The sequence below is a fragment of the Haliotis rufescens genome, unplaced genomic scaffold (genome assembly GCF_023055435.1).
Source record: "Haliotis rufescens isolate VD_foot unplaced genomic scaffold, xgHalRufe1.0.p SCAF_5, whole genome shotgun sequence".
In the NCBI taxonomy this organism is placed as follows: domain Eukaryota; kingdom Metazoa; phylum Mollusca; class Gastropoda; order Lepetellida; family Haliotidae; genus Haliotis; species Haliotis rufescens.
In genome coordinates this window covers 60,911,927-60,926,998 of record NW_025964223.1, presented here as the reverse complement: position 1 = coordinate 60,926,998, position 15,072 = coordinate 60,911,927, and the positions used below count along the sequence as shown (strand labels likewise).

At 43.8% G+C, this 15,072-nt stretch overlaps 1 protein-coding gene across 3 annotated transcripts in view; it reads left to right on the top strand.

Moving 5' to 3' along the window:
• Positions 1–15,072, top strand: part of LOC124140355 (CNK3/IPCEF1 fusion protein-like) — a 68,651-nt gene that overhangs the window by 12,068 nt on the left and 41,511 nt on the right. For all 3 annotated transcript variants that reach the window (XM_048384587.1, XM_048384586.1, XM_048384588.1), the window contains exons 5-8: positions 1,931–2,047; positions 3,019–3,078; positions 4,161–4,229; positions 11,032–11,291. In XM_048384587.1, coding sequence (XP_048240544.1) covers positions 1,931–2,047; positions 3,019–3,078; positions 4,161–4,229; positions 11,032–11,291 — 506 coding nt within the window. The remainder of the gene's footprint in view (positions 1–1,930; positions 2,048–3,018; positions 3,079–4,160; positions 4,230–11,031; positions 11,292–15,072) is intronic.

Below are 15,072 nucleotides of genomic sequence, written 5' to 3'. Positions count from 1 at the left end.
TGTACATCATGGCTGACTTGTGATCTGTGTGTACATCATGGCTGACTTGTGATCTCTGAGTACATCATGGCTGACTTGTGATCAGTGAGTCCATCATGGCTGACTTGTGATTTGTGAATACATCTTGGCTGACTTGTGATCTGTGAGTACATCATGGCTGACTTGTGATCTGTGTGTACATCATGGCTGACTTGTCATCTGTGAATACATCATAGCCGACTTGTGATCTGTGAGTCCATCATGGCCGACTTGTGATCTGTGAGTACATCATAGCCGACTTGTGATCTGTGAGTACATCATTGCTGACTTGTGATCTGTGAGTCTATCATTGCTGACTTGTGATCTGTGAGTACATCATTGCTGACTTGTGATCTGTGAGTCCATCATGGCCGACTTGTGATCTGTAAGTACATCATGGCTGACTTTTGATCTGTGAGTCCATCATGGCCGACTTGTGATCTGTGAGTACATCATGGCTGACTTGTGATCTGTGAGTCCATCATAGCCGACTTGTGATCTGTGTGTACATTATGGCCGACTTGTGATCTGTGTGTACATCATGGCTGACTTGTGATCAGTGAGTCCATCATGGCCAACTTGTGATCTGTGAGTCCATCATGGCTGACTTGTGATCTGTGAGTCCATCATAGCCGACTTGTGATCAGTGAGTCCATCATGACCGACTTGTGATCTGTGAGTCCATCATGGCTGACTTGTGATCAGTGAGTCCATCATGGCCAACTTGTGATCTGTGAGTCCATCATGACTGACTTGTCATCTGTGAGTCCATCATGGCTGACTTGTGATCTGTAAGTACATCATGGTTGACTTGTGATCTGTGAGTACATCATGGCTCACTTGTGATCTGTGTGTACATCATGGCCGACTTTTGATCTGTGAGTCCATCATGGCTGACTTGTCATCTGTGTGTACATCATGGCCGACTTGTGATCTGTGAATACATCATGGCCGACTTGTGATCTGTGAGTACATCATGGCTGACTTGTGATCTGTGAGTCCATCATGGCCAACTTGTGATCTGTGAGTCCATCATGGCGGACTTGTGATCTGTGAGTCCATCATGGCCGACTTGTGATCTGTGAGTACATCATGGCTGACTTCTGATCTGTGAGTCCATCATGGCCAACTTGTGATCTGTGAGTCCATCATGACTGACTTGTGATCTGTGAGTCTATCATGGCTGACTTGTGATCTGTGAGTCCATCATGGCTGACTTGTGATCTGTGAGTCCATCATGGCCGACTTGTGATCTGTGTGTACATCATGGCCGACTTGTGATCCGTGAGTCCATCATGGCCGACCCGGATCTGTGTGTACATCATGGCCGACTTGTGATCTGTGTGTACATCATCAAGGCCGACTTGTGATCTGTGAATCCATCATGGCCGACTTGTGATCTGTGAGTCCATCATGGCCAACTTGTGATCCGTGAGTACATCATGGCTGACTTGTGATCTGTGAGTCCATCATGGCCGACTTGTGATCTGTGAGTCCATCATGGCCGACTTGTGATCTGTGAGTCCATCATGGCTGACTTGTGATCTGTGAGTCCATCATGGCCGACTTGTGATCTGTGAGTACATCATGGCTGACGTTAGATGGACCCATGAAGATCTGAGGTAGAATAGGTCTTCAGCAACCCATGCTTGTCGTAAAAGGCGACTAAGCTTGTCGTAAGAGGTGACTAACAGGAAAGGGTGGTCAGGCTCTCTGACTAAGTTGATGCATGTCATTGTATCCCAATTGCTTTGATCGATGCTCATGATGTCAATCACTGGATTGTCTGGTCCAGACTCTATTATTTTCAGACTCCTGACATAGCTAGAATATTTCTGAGCGGGGCATTAAACAATAAACAAACAAACAGACATCAAATCAGTGAGTGCATTATATTATTTCCATGTGACAGTGCCGGACGTTGTTCGAGATCTGTGATGATCTGGTGATGAACTCCAAGGAGCCATTGGTGGTGCAGCCCGCGTCACTAGAGGTCGCCACCATCAGGAAGAAACAGCCTGAGGAACTGGTGAGTATTGGTTGACCAGCAGCACCATTTCACAGGGGAGACCTTGTGTTGCCACCCCGCCGTGATATTGCTGGAATATTGCTAAAAGCGGCGTAAAACCATACTCACTCACTCACTCACTTGTGTTGCCATGGTTACTGCTGGATCGTTGTGCCTGTGTCAGATCATAGTGCCTGTGTTAAATCGAAATCGAATCGATAAAGATTCTGCCAAGACCATAATATCGACTTAAAAGTGTTATGTCGGCTTAATAAAGTGAAAGTGTTTGAGTTGAAAAGTTTTCACTGTGTCATGGACTCAAAGCTTGAAATGTTGCACTGTAGATCAATTCTTCAGATTAGTAATCAGATAGAAAACATATATTTATTATTGATGTCGCGATACGCCTACCTCATGTATCTCAATACTCAGTTTGTGTGTTAAATCACATTTGTGTTTACTCAGGAATCTTCTAAGTCTAATATTCAAGCAGGTTCAGCACGTTTGTTTGTAAGGTATCACTAGCCTTACTAGGCAGGGGAGTCACGGGTGTCCCGGTCGTCTAAGGCGCCGCGATTCGCTGTGCAGAGTTGCGTCCCTTGGGCACACCAGAAACCTATGATTGTGGGTTCGAATACCAGTTCACCCCTATTATGTTTCTAGGCTTGTCAGCACCATACCCATGCTCGTGGGTTTCACCGAAGTGGTAAACATCTGAGAACTGCATCACTTCGGGCTTTCCTCCCACATTAAGCTGACACGCCGTGATAGAACTGGAATACTTTTAAAAGCGGCGTTAAACCCAACTCACTCACTCACTACTAGGCAGGGCTAACAAAATGAATTTGTAAATATTACTTTTTGAAACTCATGCGATGATACACATTACTGTTACAATTGTCCATTCTTATGAATCATAAGTTATGATGTCACTTTTAAGATGTATGCGATGTTATTGTTGATATTAATTATATATGTTTTTATTCCTGCAGGGTCTGCATATTTCATCATCATATTATGGGATTCATGCCATTAGTGGAATTAAGGAATTGGTAAGCATGGATTGAATTGAACCTCATATATCATGTTTATGTAGCCCTGGAAAGTTCGTTTTTCAAGACATGATGATCAGAACACTTGAAAACTGGGACATGTTTTGAGAAATTATTGAAGACAATAAAGCATAAAGTACTTAGCTGACTTCCTGAAATTCTTGATAATTATCCATGTTGTGTTATCAGTGTCATGTATGTTCTAGTTTCTCCTCAGTATGTTATCATCAGGCCATTAACAATTGAAATTCGCCAATCAGGGTTTGAAAGTAACATAAGTCTGCTAGTCCGAGATTAGTAAAATTCAGGAAGGACTAGTAACCTTTCCTTTAGAATTACCGTTTGTTATTCATAAAAGAACATTCTTGCAAACTGGAGAAAATAGAGAATATTCTTACACTGTAGGGGTTAGCACTGAGCGCTTATAAAGATTACCTTCAGATTGGCCTTGCTAGTGGTCAGGGGGTGCTTATAGGAGAAGAGTGTGTAATATGGCTAATACAGTATACTAATATATAAGATAGTTATGTGATACGTCGCAGTGAAGAACGAAGTGTGGTTTATTTCATGATAAAACATTGTTCTATCATGACGTCATTTCTGGAGATTCGAACATGCACAAATTGATGACGTATATTGGACAATGTTATTTCGAGAGGGGGTTGTCTTATGAGGTTTTCGCTATAGATGTAGCTGGGCAACGCAAATAAATGTGTTGGCCGAATGATTGCATCCAAAAGCAGGGGAGACATGACAAACAGTATTAGGGGGAAAAGGTACAGATAATGGACATGAGTATTGTGAGAATATGCGGGAAATACCCACCTGTGCATAAAATGGACTTGTCCGACATTGCCGCGGTCAGATTCTATTCAGGGAGTCATCATTATTTAATTATGGGTAAATATTTAAAAAACGGGTACTTCTTATTAACATTCTCAAAGAGTCTGTACGTAATGTTGATATCTCTCGCCCCTAATGGTTTATTCTCCTTGCAGTGTTTTATTGTACGATAAACAACGACCGCAAGTGATTTATTTCTTAAGTAGAAATGTCGTGATGTAAGTATTTGTGTTTTGCAGAGCCCCGCTGACCTGTGCAGGAAGATTGAGAAGGGAGATGAGGTCATCCAGGTCAACTACCAAACCGTGGTGAGTAGCCGATGGCCCAATGGGGAAATCCGGGTAGAACTGGTCCCAAACCACCTATGCTGGTTCTTTAAATAGCAGGGGAAACTGGTGGCCCATTCGTCTAAGGCAATGCAATTCACTGTGCAGAGTTGCGTCCTATAGGCACAACAAACCCTTTGAACGTGGGTTCGAATCCAGGTTGCCCCCCACTTATGTTTCTAGGTTTGCCAGCACCATACCCATGCTTTTGGGTTCCACCAAAGTGGTAGAGGTCTGATTCTGCATCACTTCAGGCTTTCCTCCCACATCAAGCTGAAATGCCCTGCAATAAATTGATTACCGTTAAGGTGTGAGAGTCCTTAAACCCAACTCACTCACTTACTTTTTACACAGCAACATTTTAAATTTGTGGGTGTATCAACTCATTTCCATATTTGTGTATTTCACACAACGCTCGTCACACCGAAGACCCAGGTTCGTTTCCCGACATGGGTACAATGGAAGCCCATTTCTGGTGTCCCCCGCCTTGATATTGTTGCAATATTGCTAAAAGGAGCGTAAAACCATACTCAGTTACTCACTCACTCCAAGGATGATGTTAAGTTTTTGATGAGTTGGAAGTAAAATCTGTGTTTCTTGATTTAGTACAATAGTGTATATCTACATATACTTGATATTGATAAAAAATCCAAATTTTTATGTAAAAACCCAAAATACCAGTTTTCCAAAGTTTAATTTCATGCAATAATCCAGCAGCTCCAGCATTGTGGTGTCGACATTTGTCTACAATGGAGCATGCTCTTTCTATGAATATTTCAAAGAGCATCATGTTTCTCCTGATAAAAAGTTGTTCAAGATTACAACATTCTAGGCCTGAGTTAAGCTTCAAAATATTTTATGGTAGACATGGGTAGGACAATACCAAATTTAACATATCAATGTCAGAAATGATGTCTGATGCAATTCCCAAGTTTGACTTATATATTTCCATGGTTGTTTAGGTGAACACTTGCCTTGCCTTTACATGTGTTAGTGATGGATGTCACCGGTTGGTCAGGATGTGCTCACCTTTCCGCAAATACCTGGTATCATCACTATTTGATAGTGATTTATAAACACGTGCTCATGATAGAGTCAGAATCATACAGAGGACTCCTTTAGCAGAGATTTCTTATGATTATGGAAAGGGCTTTGTTGTGTCTATTATCATAACTCTACCAGAAAGTGGGGGCACAGGTGGCCCAGTCATCTAAGGCGACGCGATTCACTGTGCAGAGTTGCGTCCCTTGGGCACACCAGAAACATATGATGGGGGGTTCGAATCCTGGTTCGCTCCAATTATGTTTCTAGGTTTGTCAGCACCATACCCATGCTCGTGGGTTTCACCGAAGTGGTAAACGTCTGAGAACTGCATCACTTCGGGCTTTCCTCCCACATTAAGCTGACACGTCACAATATAACTGGAATACTGTTAAAAGCGGCGTTAAACCTAACTCACTCATTCACTCTACCAGAAAGTATACAGCTATAAACATGATTAAGATCTACGCGGTTACCTCCCCTACTCCAGCTACCCTACAGTAGTACTGTAAACCTGGAACGTTTTGCTGGCAGGAAAGTAATGCGAAAACTGTGAATGACAAAAATAGTTTCAGAATAGTTATAACAACACAGTTATTTTGTAGACCAACAACAAACAAAAAACACAAGGAGGCATATTCACATCGTCAAACCAGCCATAACATGATTAAATAAATAATCCCCCACATCCTGTTTCCTTAAAGATTGTGACACAGTGTAAAAAAATAATCAGGAAAAAAGCTCAGTGACCTGCCACAGATTGTCAAGTTGCTGAGGAGCGAGCCTTATTAAGCTACTGTTGGATAAACACACTGCTCCTACCTTCCTTGTCCACGACTACAACACATGCATCTATGGTTTAAAAAACTGACTGACATTATCTAAATTTATTATTTTTGTTCGTGCAGAAATAACATCCCCTTCCATACATCCATTCACTACCTTCTCTCCTATTCCTATAATTAGCTATTCCTTTCATCAATTTATTACGCTATATTCTTCCACTAAATATTTCTCTAATTCCCTTTTACCCACTTCCTCATTATTTATCATGTTAATTAATTCATCTATGCATAAGTACTTCCCTTTACCAATTTTATATATACCCACGTGTATACCTACATACTTTCATTTTTAAACTTGTTTACTTCCGTTGTCCATCACAGCTTCATGATGTACCCTCACAATTGTAGGTTTGTCCTAAACATACTTACATATTTCACATATGCATATTATCATTATTTATTCTTAGAATCTAGGTTATATACATATCAATTATTTAATTTTCAGGTACCAAATTTCATATCTATTCATAGTGCATCATGTACATTCGAAATTTCCGACATCCTGCGCATGCACCTCCAATGGTTATTCACTTCTTCATCCGCCATGTTGTCTCATTCTTCTCAGCCCTCCAAACACCCCATTCTACCTCCTTGGAGTTGTGCTGGTTGTTGCTTCCATCCATAACTTAATTCCTACTATTTCATTAAAAACATTGGGCATTTTATTTCATAATCCCCCAATTCATATTCAAATTCCAACATATTTTCAAATCCCTTCTTCGCACACACAGCTCTTTGTCAGGCCGGCTTGCCCCTACAATCAGCTGCTGCCCCTGCACACACACAGCTCTTTGTCAGGCCGGCTTGCCCCTACAATCAGCTGCTGCCCCTGCTCACACAGCTCTTTGTCAGGCCGGCTTGCCCCTACAATCAGCTGCTGCCCCTGCACACACAGCTCTTTGTCAGGCCGGCTTGCCCCTACAATCAGCTGCTGCCCCTGCACACACACAGCTCTTTGTCAGGCCGGCTTGCCCCTACAATCAGCTGCTGCCCCTGCTCACACAGCTCTTTGTCCGGCTGGCTTGCCCCTACAATCAGCTGCTGCCCCTGCACACACAGCTCTTTGTCAGGCCGGCTTGCCCCTACAATCAGCTGCTGCCCCTGCACACACACAGCTCTTTGTCAGGCCGGCTTGCCCCTACAATCAGCTGCTGCCCCTGCACACACACAGCTCTTTGTCAGGCCGGCTTGCCCCTACAATCAGCTGCTGCCCCTGCTCACACAGCTCTTTGTCAGGCCGGCTTGCCCCTACAATCAGCTGCTGCCCCTGCTCACACAGCTCTTTGTCAGGCCGGCTTGCCCCTACAATCAGCTGCTGCCCCTGCACACACACAGCTCTTTGTCAGGCCGGCTTGCCCCTACAATCAGCTGCTGCCCCTGCTCACACAGCTCTTTGTCAGGCCGGCTTGCCCCTACAATCAGCTGCTGACCCTGCACACACACAGCTCTTTGTCAGGCCGGCTTGCCCCTACAATCAGCTGCTGCCCCTGCACACACACAGCTCTTTGTCAGGCCGGCTTGCCCCTACAATCAGCTGCTGCCCCTGCACACACACAGCTCTTTGTCAGGCCGGCTTGCCCCTACAATCAGCTGCTGCCCCTGCACACACACAGCTCTTTGTCAGGCCGGCTTGCCCCTACAATCAGCTGCTGCCCCTGCACACACACAGCTCTTTGTCAGGCCGGCTTGCCCCTACAATCAGCTGCTGCCCCTGCACACACAGCTCTTTGTCAGGCCGGCTTGCCCCTACAATCAGTTGCTGCCCCTGCACACACACAGCTCTTTGTCAGGCCGGCTTGCCCCTACAATCAGCTGCTGCCCCTGCACACACAGCTCTTTGTCAGGCCGGCTTGCCCCTACAATCAGCTGCTGCCCCTGCACACACAGCTCTTTGTCAGGCCGGCTTGCCCCTACAATCAGCTGCTGCCCCTGCACACACAGCTCTTTGTCAGGCCGGCTTGCCCCTACAATCAGCTGCTGCCCCTGCACACACAGCTCTTTGTCAGGCCGGCTTGCCCCTACAATCAGCTGCTGCCCCTGCACACACAGCTCTTTGTCAGGCCGGCTTGCCCCTACAATCAGCTGCTGCCCCTGCACACACAGCTCTTTGTCAGGCCGGCTTGCCCCTACAATCAGCTGCTGCCCCTGCACACACAGCTCTTTGTCAGGCCGGCTTGCCCCTACAATCAGCTGCTGCCCCTGCACACACAGCTCTTTGTCAGGCCGGCTTGCCCCTACAATCAGCTGGCCCCTGCAACCTACGGTTGTCCAGGCCAGCTTGCCCCTGCAACAAATCTCATAAAACATTAATCATTCTTAAGCAACAACCGAGCCAGCTCCCAATTTTGTGCCAATTATATAATAAATAATTTTAGTCTGCTTTGTCTACTTAGTCTTTCTGCACAAAGACTTACCTTTTCCTCACATAGCTTCCTACTGTTAATGATAACATGTGCACAAGTAGTATGGATGTAATCTCATCAACAGGGGGTCTTTCCAGATGCAGTTGGGGCGGTCTGGTAGCCTAGTGGTTAAAGCGTTCGCTCGTCACGCCAAAGACCCGGGTTCGATTCCCGACATGGGTACAATGTGTGAAGCCCATTTCTGGTGTCCCCTGCTGTGATATTGCTGGAATATTGCTAAAAGCGGCGTAAAACCATACTCACTCACTCACTCACTCCAGATGCAGTTAAGGCTATTGTTAGCCATTTGCAAAATTTTCATGGCGCAATACTTTTAAACTGCTACGACCTGCACGGTTCGCCCTGAGTATGTTTCTAGGTTTGTCAGCACCATACCCGTGCTCGTGGGTTTCCCCATGGTGTTAAATGTCTGAGACCTGCATCAGTTGGGCTTTCCTCCCTCATTAAGCTGACACGCCGTGATATAGGCTAACCGGAATACTGTGAAAAACGATGTTAAACGCACCTCACTCACTCTGTGACCTGCGAGATGACACACTGTGTTAAATCCACCTCTCACTCACTCACTCACTCACTCACTCACTCACTCACTCACTACAGATAAGTGAACCTCAGTATCGGATGCATCTTCCCGAGGCAAGAGAGTTAACTGACTTTAAAAGTCCAGTTTCCACCCTTGCCGAACTAGGCTGGAATTACTGGGCTCGATCGTAGCGCCACCAGTGGCTATTACCAGTTATGTCCCTTTTAAGCCTCTCCTATGGACCAATCAGATTCCATCACTTGCGTTTGCCTCACACAAAATGGTGGCGCCCAGTCAGGACGATCTGATCAATAATCAAGGTCAAGATTGTGATAAAACGGGTCTTACATCGCGAAATGCATCAAATCACGTAAGCACCTTGATTAAAAACATGAAAAGATTTGGAAAATATCTGTTGACAACGACTTGGCGGTGCACATGCTTTGCAAATCCTGCACGACAGTTTACGAACCGGATTTTGATTTCGGTGCTCGATTTTGATTGGACTATGCATAGACTCGTTAGTCCAGCCAAAATGTAACTCAATAATACCAGCCTAGTTCGGCAAGGGTGGAAACCAAACTTTTATAGTCAGTTAACTCTCTTGCCTCGGGAAGATGTATCAGATGTGAATCAACACTCATCCCAATCAGTGGGGGACCAGGGCCCACTTATACAATGTGATCTTAGCGCTAAGACTATTGTAAGCCTATGTTAAGCAATGGGAGTTAGCGCTAAGATTGCTTTGTGCAAGTTGACCTTGGTGTATAAATTCAAGATTTTTGCAAAGTAAACCGTTAATCCAGAATGGTAGACTAAGTTTTCGCCACTCACTCACTCACTCACTCACTCACTCACTCAGGACTTCCGCCTTCCGCCCTCATTACCTGACTGGCTGTGATATTACTGAAAGACTGTACAAAGCAGTGGTGGAACATAGTCCCGTGTACAGCGCACAGGCCACATATCGGACAGTTGAGCGCGGGTGGATGGATGAGTGACCGTGTTTCCTGGGCTTCTGGGCTGACCCACACTGAAACACAGGTGTCTCTTTGGGCAAGAGTCCTTGTTCAAAATATGCCTCTGTTCACCCATCAGGGAATGGGTACCCGGTAGGATTAGATTGTATGATGAGTAGGATGGTGACTGTTAAACTTCTAGTGCCTTACAAGGCAACATGGGCTCTTTACTCCCAAGGGAGCTGAGAATGAAATTTGAGTGCACACTGATTATTAGGGTAATAATGTAGCACTTTGAGCATGCTATAGGGTGTGGATTTGACGCATGGTAAATATAAACATTATCCCCTGCCACATATAATATAAACATTATTATCCATCTGTCCGACCTGCCGTCTGTCCGTCATTCCGTGTATCCTTCCATCTGTCCGTCAGCTTCTCAGATGGGACATATTCTCTCAAAAACTATTTAAGTCAGAGAAATGAAATTTTACACACTGATTTTACTGCTCATGATCTCAAATGAGTTTCAAAAATTGGTGTCATAATTCATGTGTTATGGACCTTGCTCCGTGCTTTTCAACTTAAAGCATACTGTGTGAAAGGGGGACAGGTTAGCTCAGAAACTTCTGAGGTTACATCAATGAAAGTTTGCATGCTTATCTGAGAGATACTTGTCAAAATTGAGTTTGAAAATTGGTCCCCTCAATTATTGTTTTACGGAGTAACGGCACTTGATCCATGTTATTTTTCTTGGTGCACCGTGTGTGCAATGCTTACAAGTTGTCTAAGAAACTACTGAAGTTATCTTATCTATGAGATACTACTCAAGACTAAGTTATTTTTTCAGAGAAGGGGCTTTTTGTGTGTAATCATTATTCTAATACTATATGAACAAACAAAATTCTAATGTGACCCATGGCGGGGGATCGTGATAACGCTGTTATTGTTACTATTGTTGTGAAACGTGTTCCTCTCACTCACGTGTTGCAGCTTGGATGGCAGCTGAAGAAGCTAGTTGAGACGCTGAAGGAGAAACCAAAGGAGGTTGTGCTGTTGTTGAAGAAGAGGCCTCGTCACATCAGTCCGTTCGGGAATTTACCCAACCGGAAGAACAAACAGCATGCCCAGGCAGCGACACTGCCGAAGATACTGAAGAAACGGAGGTCACGTGAAGGTGACGCCAAACAGACACGGCCATCACTGCAGGAGTTCACGTCCTCCGCACCGACAGGGGACATCTACGTTACTAAGTAAGTACTTGAATTTGCTTGTCAAATGATTTGTTGCAGAGATGGTAGCAGTGAAATTGGTAAAATATAGTTACTACTTATAAAGTTCAGTAAAATCCCAGGCATGGTTGGTGCACTGAGGTGAAGCAGGTTATGTCCCTTGGTCATGACTGGATCTGCTGATCATGGGTTCCAATTCCATGAATTCTCACTGATTGTGTTTGGTTTGTACTCAAGGTGCTATGACTGAAGATTTGCTGAGGGGATATTGAATTTGTACCTACTCTCTGTTATCACCAGTGGGGTCAGGCTCACTGACTTAAACCATAGGTCTTCAGCAACCCTTGTTTGCCATATAAGGCGACAATGCCGTCGTAAGAGGCGACAAGATCAATGCTCATGATGTCAGTCACTGGATTGTCTGGTCCAGACTCGATTATTTAGAGACCGCCGTCATGTAGCTGGAATATTTCTGAGTGCAACGTTAAACAACAAACAAACAAACACCAAAGTAAATCTCCACAACACGCAGTCACTGTGGGAGGAAGTCCCTCATTCAGTGGCATTCTGGGATATTACTGGAATACTGTTGTAAAACACATGTCACTCACTCGCTTGTTGCAGTAGTGTTTGTGTTCATGATGCTTTCTGCAAGTTTCCACGATTGGAATTCCAGGTTAAAATTGGTACCCGGCAAAGACAACTTAATGGATTGGGTAGTCAGACTCGTTTACTTGGTTTAGTCTGTGTCATTGTACCTCGATGGCATGAGTCGTATGAGTGCAGCGTTGAGCAAGAAACAAACAATTGAATTCATCCAATGGTGGCAGCTCCTTTTATGTATCCACTGTTATTCTGGGGTCAAAATGAGTGACCATGTGTTTTGTGTTTTGTGTTTCGCTTGCAAGATGTCCTTATAATGCATGTGTTACCTATTAATCACTGCATTTATACGTTTGATGTTTAGTGTTTCACAAGAAACACAGCCTCTCACTATAACCAGTGGTAAACCCCACCTGCTCATTATGACCAGTGGTAAACCCCACCCCCTCACTATAACCAGTGGTAAACCTCACCTGCTCATTATAACCAGTGGTAAACCCCACCCCCTCACTATAACCCTTGATAAACCTCACCTGCTCAATATAACCAGCGGTAAACCTCACCTGCTCATTATGACCAGTGGTGAACCTCACCTGCTCATTAAAACCAGTGGTAAACCTCACCTGCTCATTATAACCAGTGGTAAACCCCACCTGCTCATTATAACCAGTGGTAAACCCCACCCCCTCATTATAACCAGTAGTAAACCCCACCCACCCCATTATAGCCAGTGGTAAACCTCACCTGCTCATTTTAACCAGTAGTAAACCCCACCCCTTACTTATGACCAGTGGTAAACCCCACCACCCCCTCACTATAACCAGTGTTATAAACCCCACCCTTGCATAACCAGTATAAAGCTTGTTCCCCTCATAATAATTGTCCCCCTCATAACACAAAACCCCACCCCTTCTTATAACCAGTGAAAAACCTAACACACACACACACACACACACACACACACACACACACACACACACACACACACACACACACACACACACACACACACACACACACACACACACACACACACACACACACACACACACACACACACACAACAACAACAAACACACACACACACACACACAAAACACACACAAACACACACACACTGGAAAAACCCAATCACGGAACTTGAAAGCTGGGTCTAGTTTGGGTGTGAAATGAGTGTCACAAGTGACAGTGTACAGCATGACATTTATAGCTTCATAGTCTAGCAAACTCACGACAAACATGACAAACACAGGACAATGAGGCCATGTTGCACCTGAGGCCATGCACGGTACAATAGAGGGAAGTTACCCAGCTTCCTCAGTGATATCTACATGGGAGATGATGTACAGGGGCTTCACTGTTGGATGTCAGTCAGCGGCCATTTGGGACTTCCTAGTTAGATGTATTTGTCGCAAAACTCCAGGTCCTCCATCTGTCCATTTGAACAAGGAAGACTGCATAATTTGTACTCAAATATTTAGAGATAGCCTAAAGGTAAAATGAAATTTCTACATGCCAGAATCACCTATAATATGTGGGAGATTGGTTGGAACGATGATAAGTTTACCTGTGTCAATTCTAACTAAACTCTCATCTTTTGATTTGTTTGAGAATTGCATGAATATGGTTAATGGCAGAAGAAAAATATAAGTAAAAATATGGCGTGGGACAATTTCAACATCTACAATATTTATCACAGAGATACTCACTTTCAGAAACAAAATTGAACAAATAATTAATTAGAACAGAGATACTGATCCAGGAACTGATCATGCAAGCCTGTGCTAAAATATACTACATAAAAGACGTTACTCTATATGACTGTAGATCTGCCAGTTTTGGGGACCAGAGGGGGTCGTCGGCCTACGTAATAGTTACGCTTTTGTTAAACTATTTTTCTTTTATCTTGGGAGATAACCTGAAGCCCAATCATGCCTCTCCTCACCTTATTCATGTTATTAGCAGATAATCCTACCTGACTGAAACAAGGTTTGCTTTGCTCAGCTTTGGACTACAGGTTACACACAACCAAATGTTTTCCCATAGACTTCTATAGTAACGTTATATTTTTTTTTAAATAACTAAGCATTCAACAGCTATTACCTGTACGTGTGTGCACAGTTTGGCCTTAGAGCAGCAATGAAAACATAAAAAATGACTAGCTTAGCCAGCTCCTTTTCTGAGTACAGGAAGCTAAACACACCACCCCAAGTTTCGCACCAAATGTCACTGACCTGGGAGCAAGCTAGCTATCTCCCTTGGTTATCTCACTGAAATCAGAGAACAGTGATAACAGGTATGCGTGGTTACCCCGTGTAACAGGCACAGAAATCATTAATAATACAGTCGATAGACTTCATATCGGAATGGCGGTTGTTCTGTATCATTTTCCACAAGTAAGATAAGAAAATTGAAGATGTTTGACACTTTGAAAGAATAAGTGAAAGTCATTTAAAGTAAGGTTAGGCCACACATTTGTATTTTTCGTTTCACATAAAAACCCACCCCCACTACTGAAAAGCAGCTGGAAAAGAAATATATTTAACATAAAAATGTTTATTTTTATTATGTCTTCAGCTAGTAATATAGACCCTCTTATACAGTATAAAAAGTTATATCTAAAGTTCTTTGTTCAAGAAGCCAGCTGCAGTTTGATCAGTGTATATCCCTACAACAATCAGTGTTTATCCCTGTGACAACCGTATATCCCTACAACAATCATTGTATATCCCTGTGACAACCGTATATCCCTACAACAATCAGTGTATATCCCTGTGACAACCGTATATCCCTACAACAATCACTGTATATCCTTGTGACAACCATATATCCCAACAACAATCAGTGTATATCCCTGTGACAACCGTATATCCCTACAACAATCAGTGTATATCCCTGTGACAACCGTATATCCCTACAACAATCAGTGTATATCCTTGTGACAACCATATATCCCAACAACAATCAGTGTATATCCCTGTGACAACCGTATATCCCTACAACAATCAGTGTATATCCTTGTGACAACCATATATCCCAACAACAATCAGTGTATATCCCTGTGACAACCATATATCCCTACAACAATCAGTGTATATCCCTGTGACAACCGTATATCCCAACAACAATCAGTGTATATCCCTGTGACAACCGTATATCCCTACAACAATCAGTGTATATCCTTGTGACAACCATATAT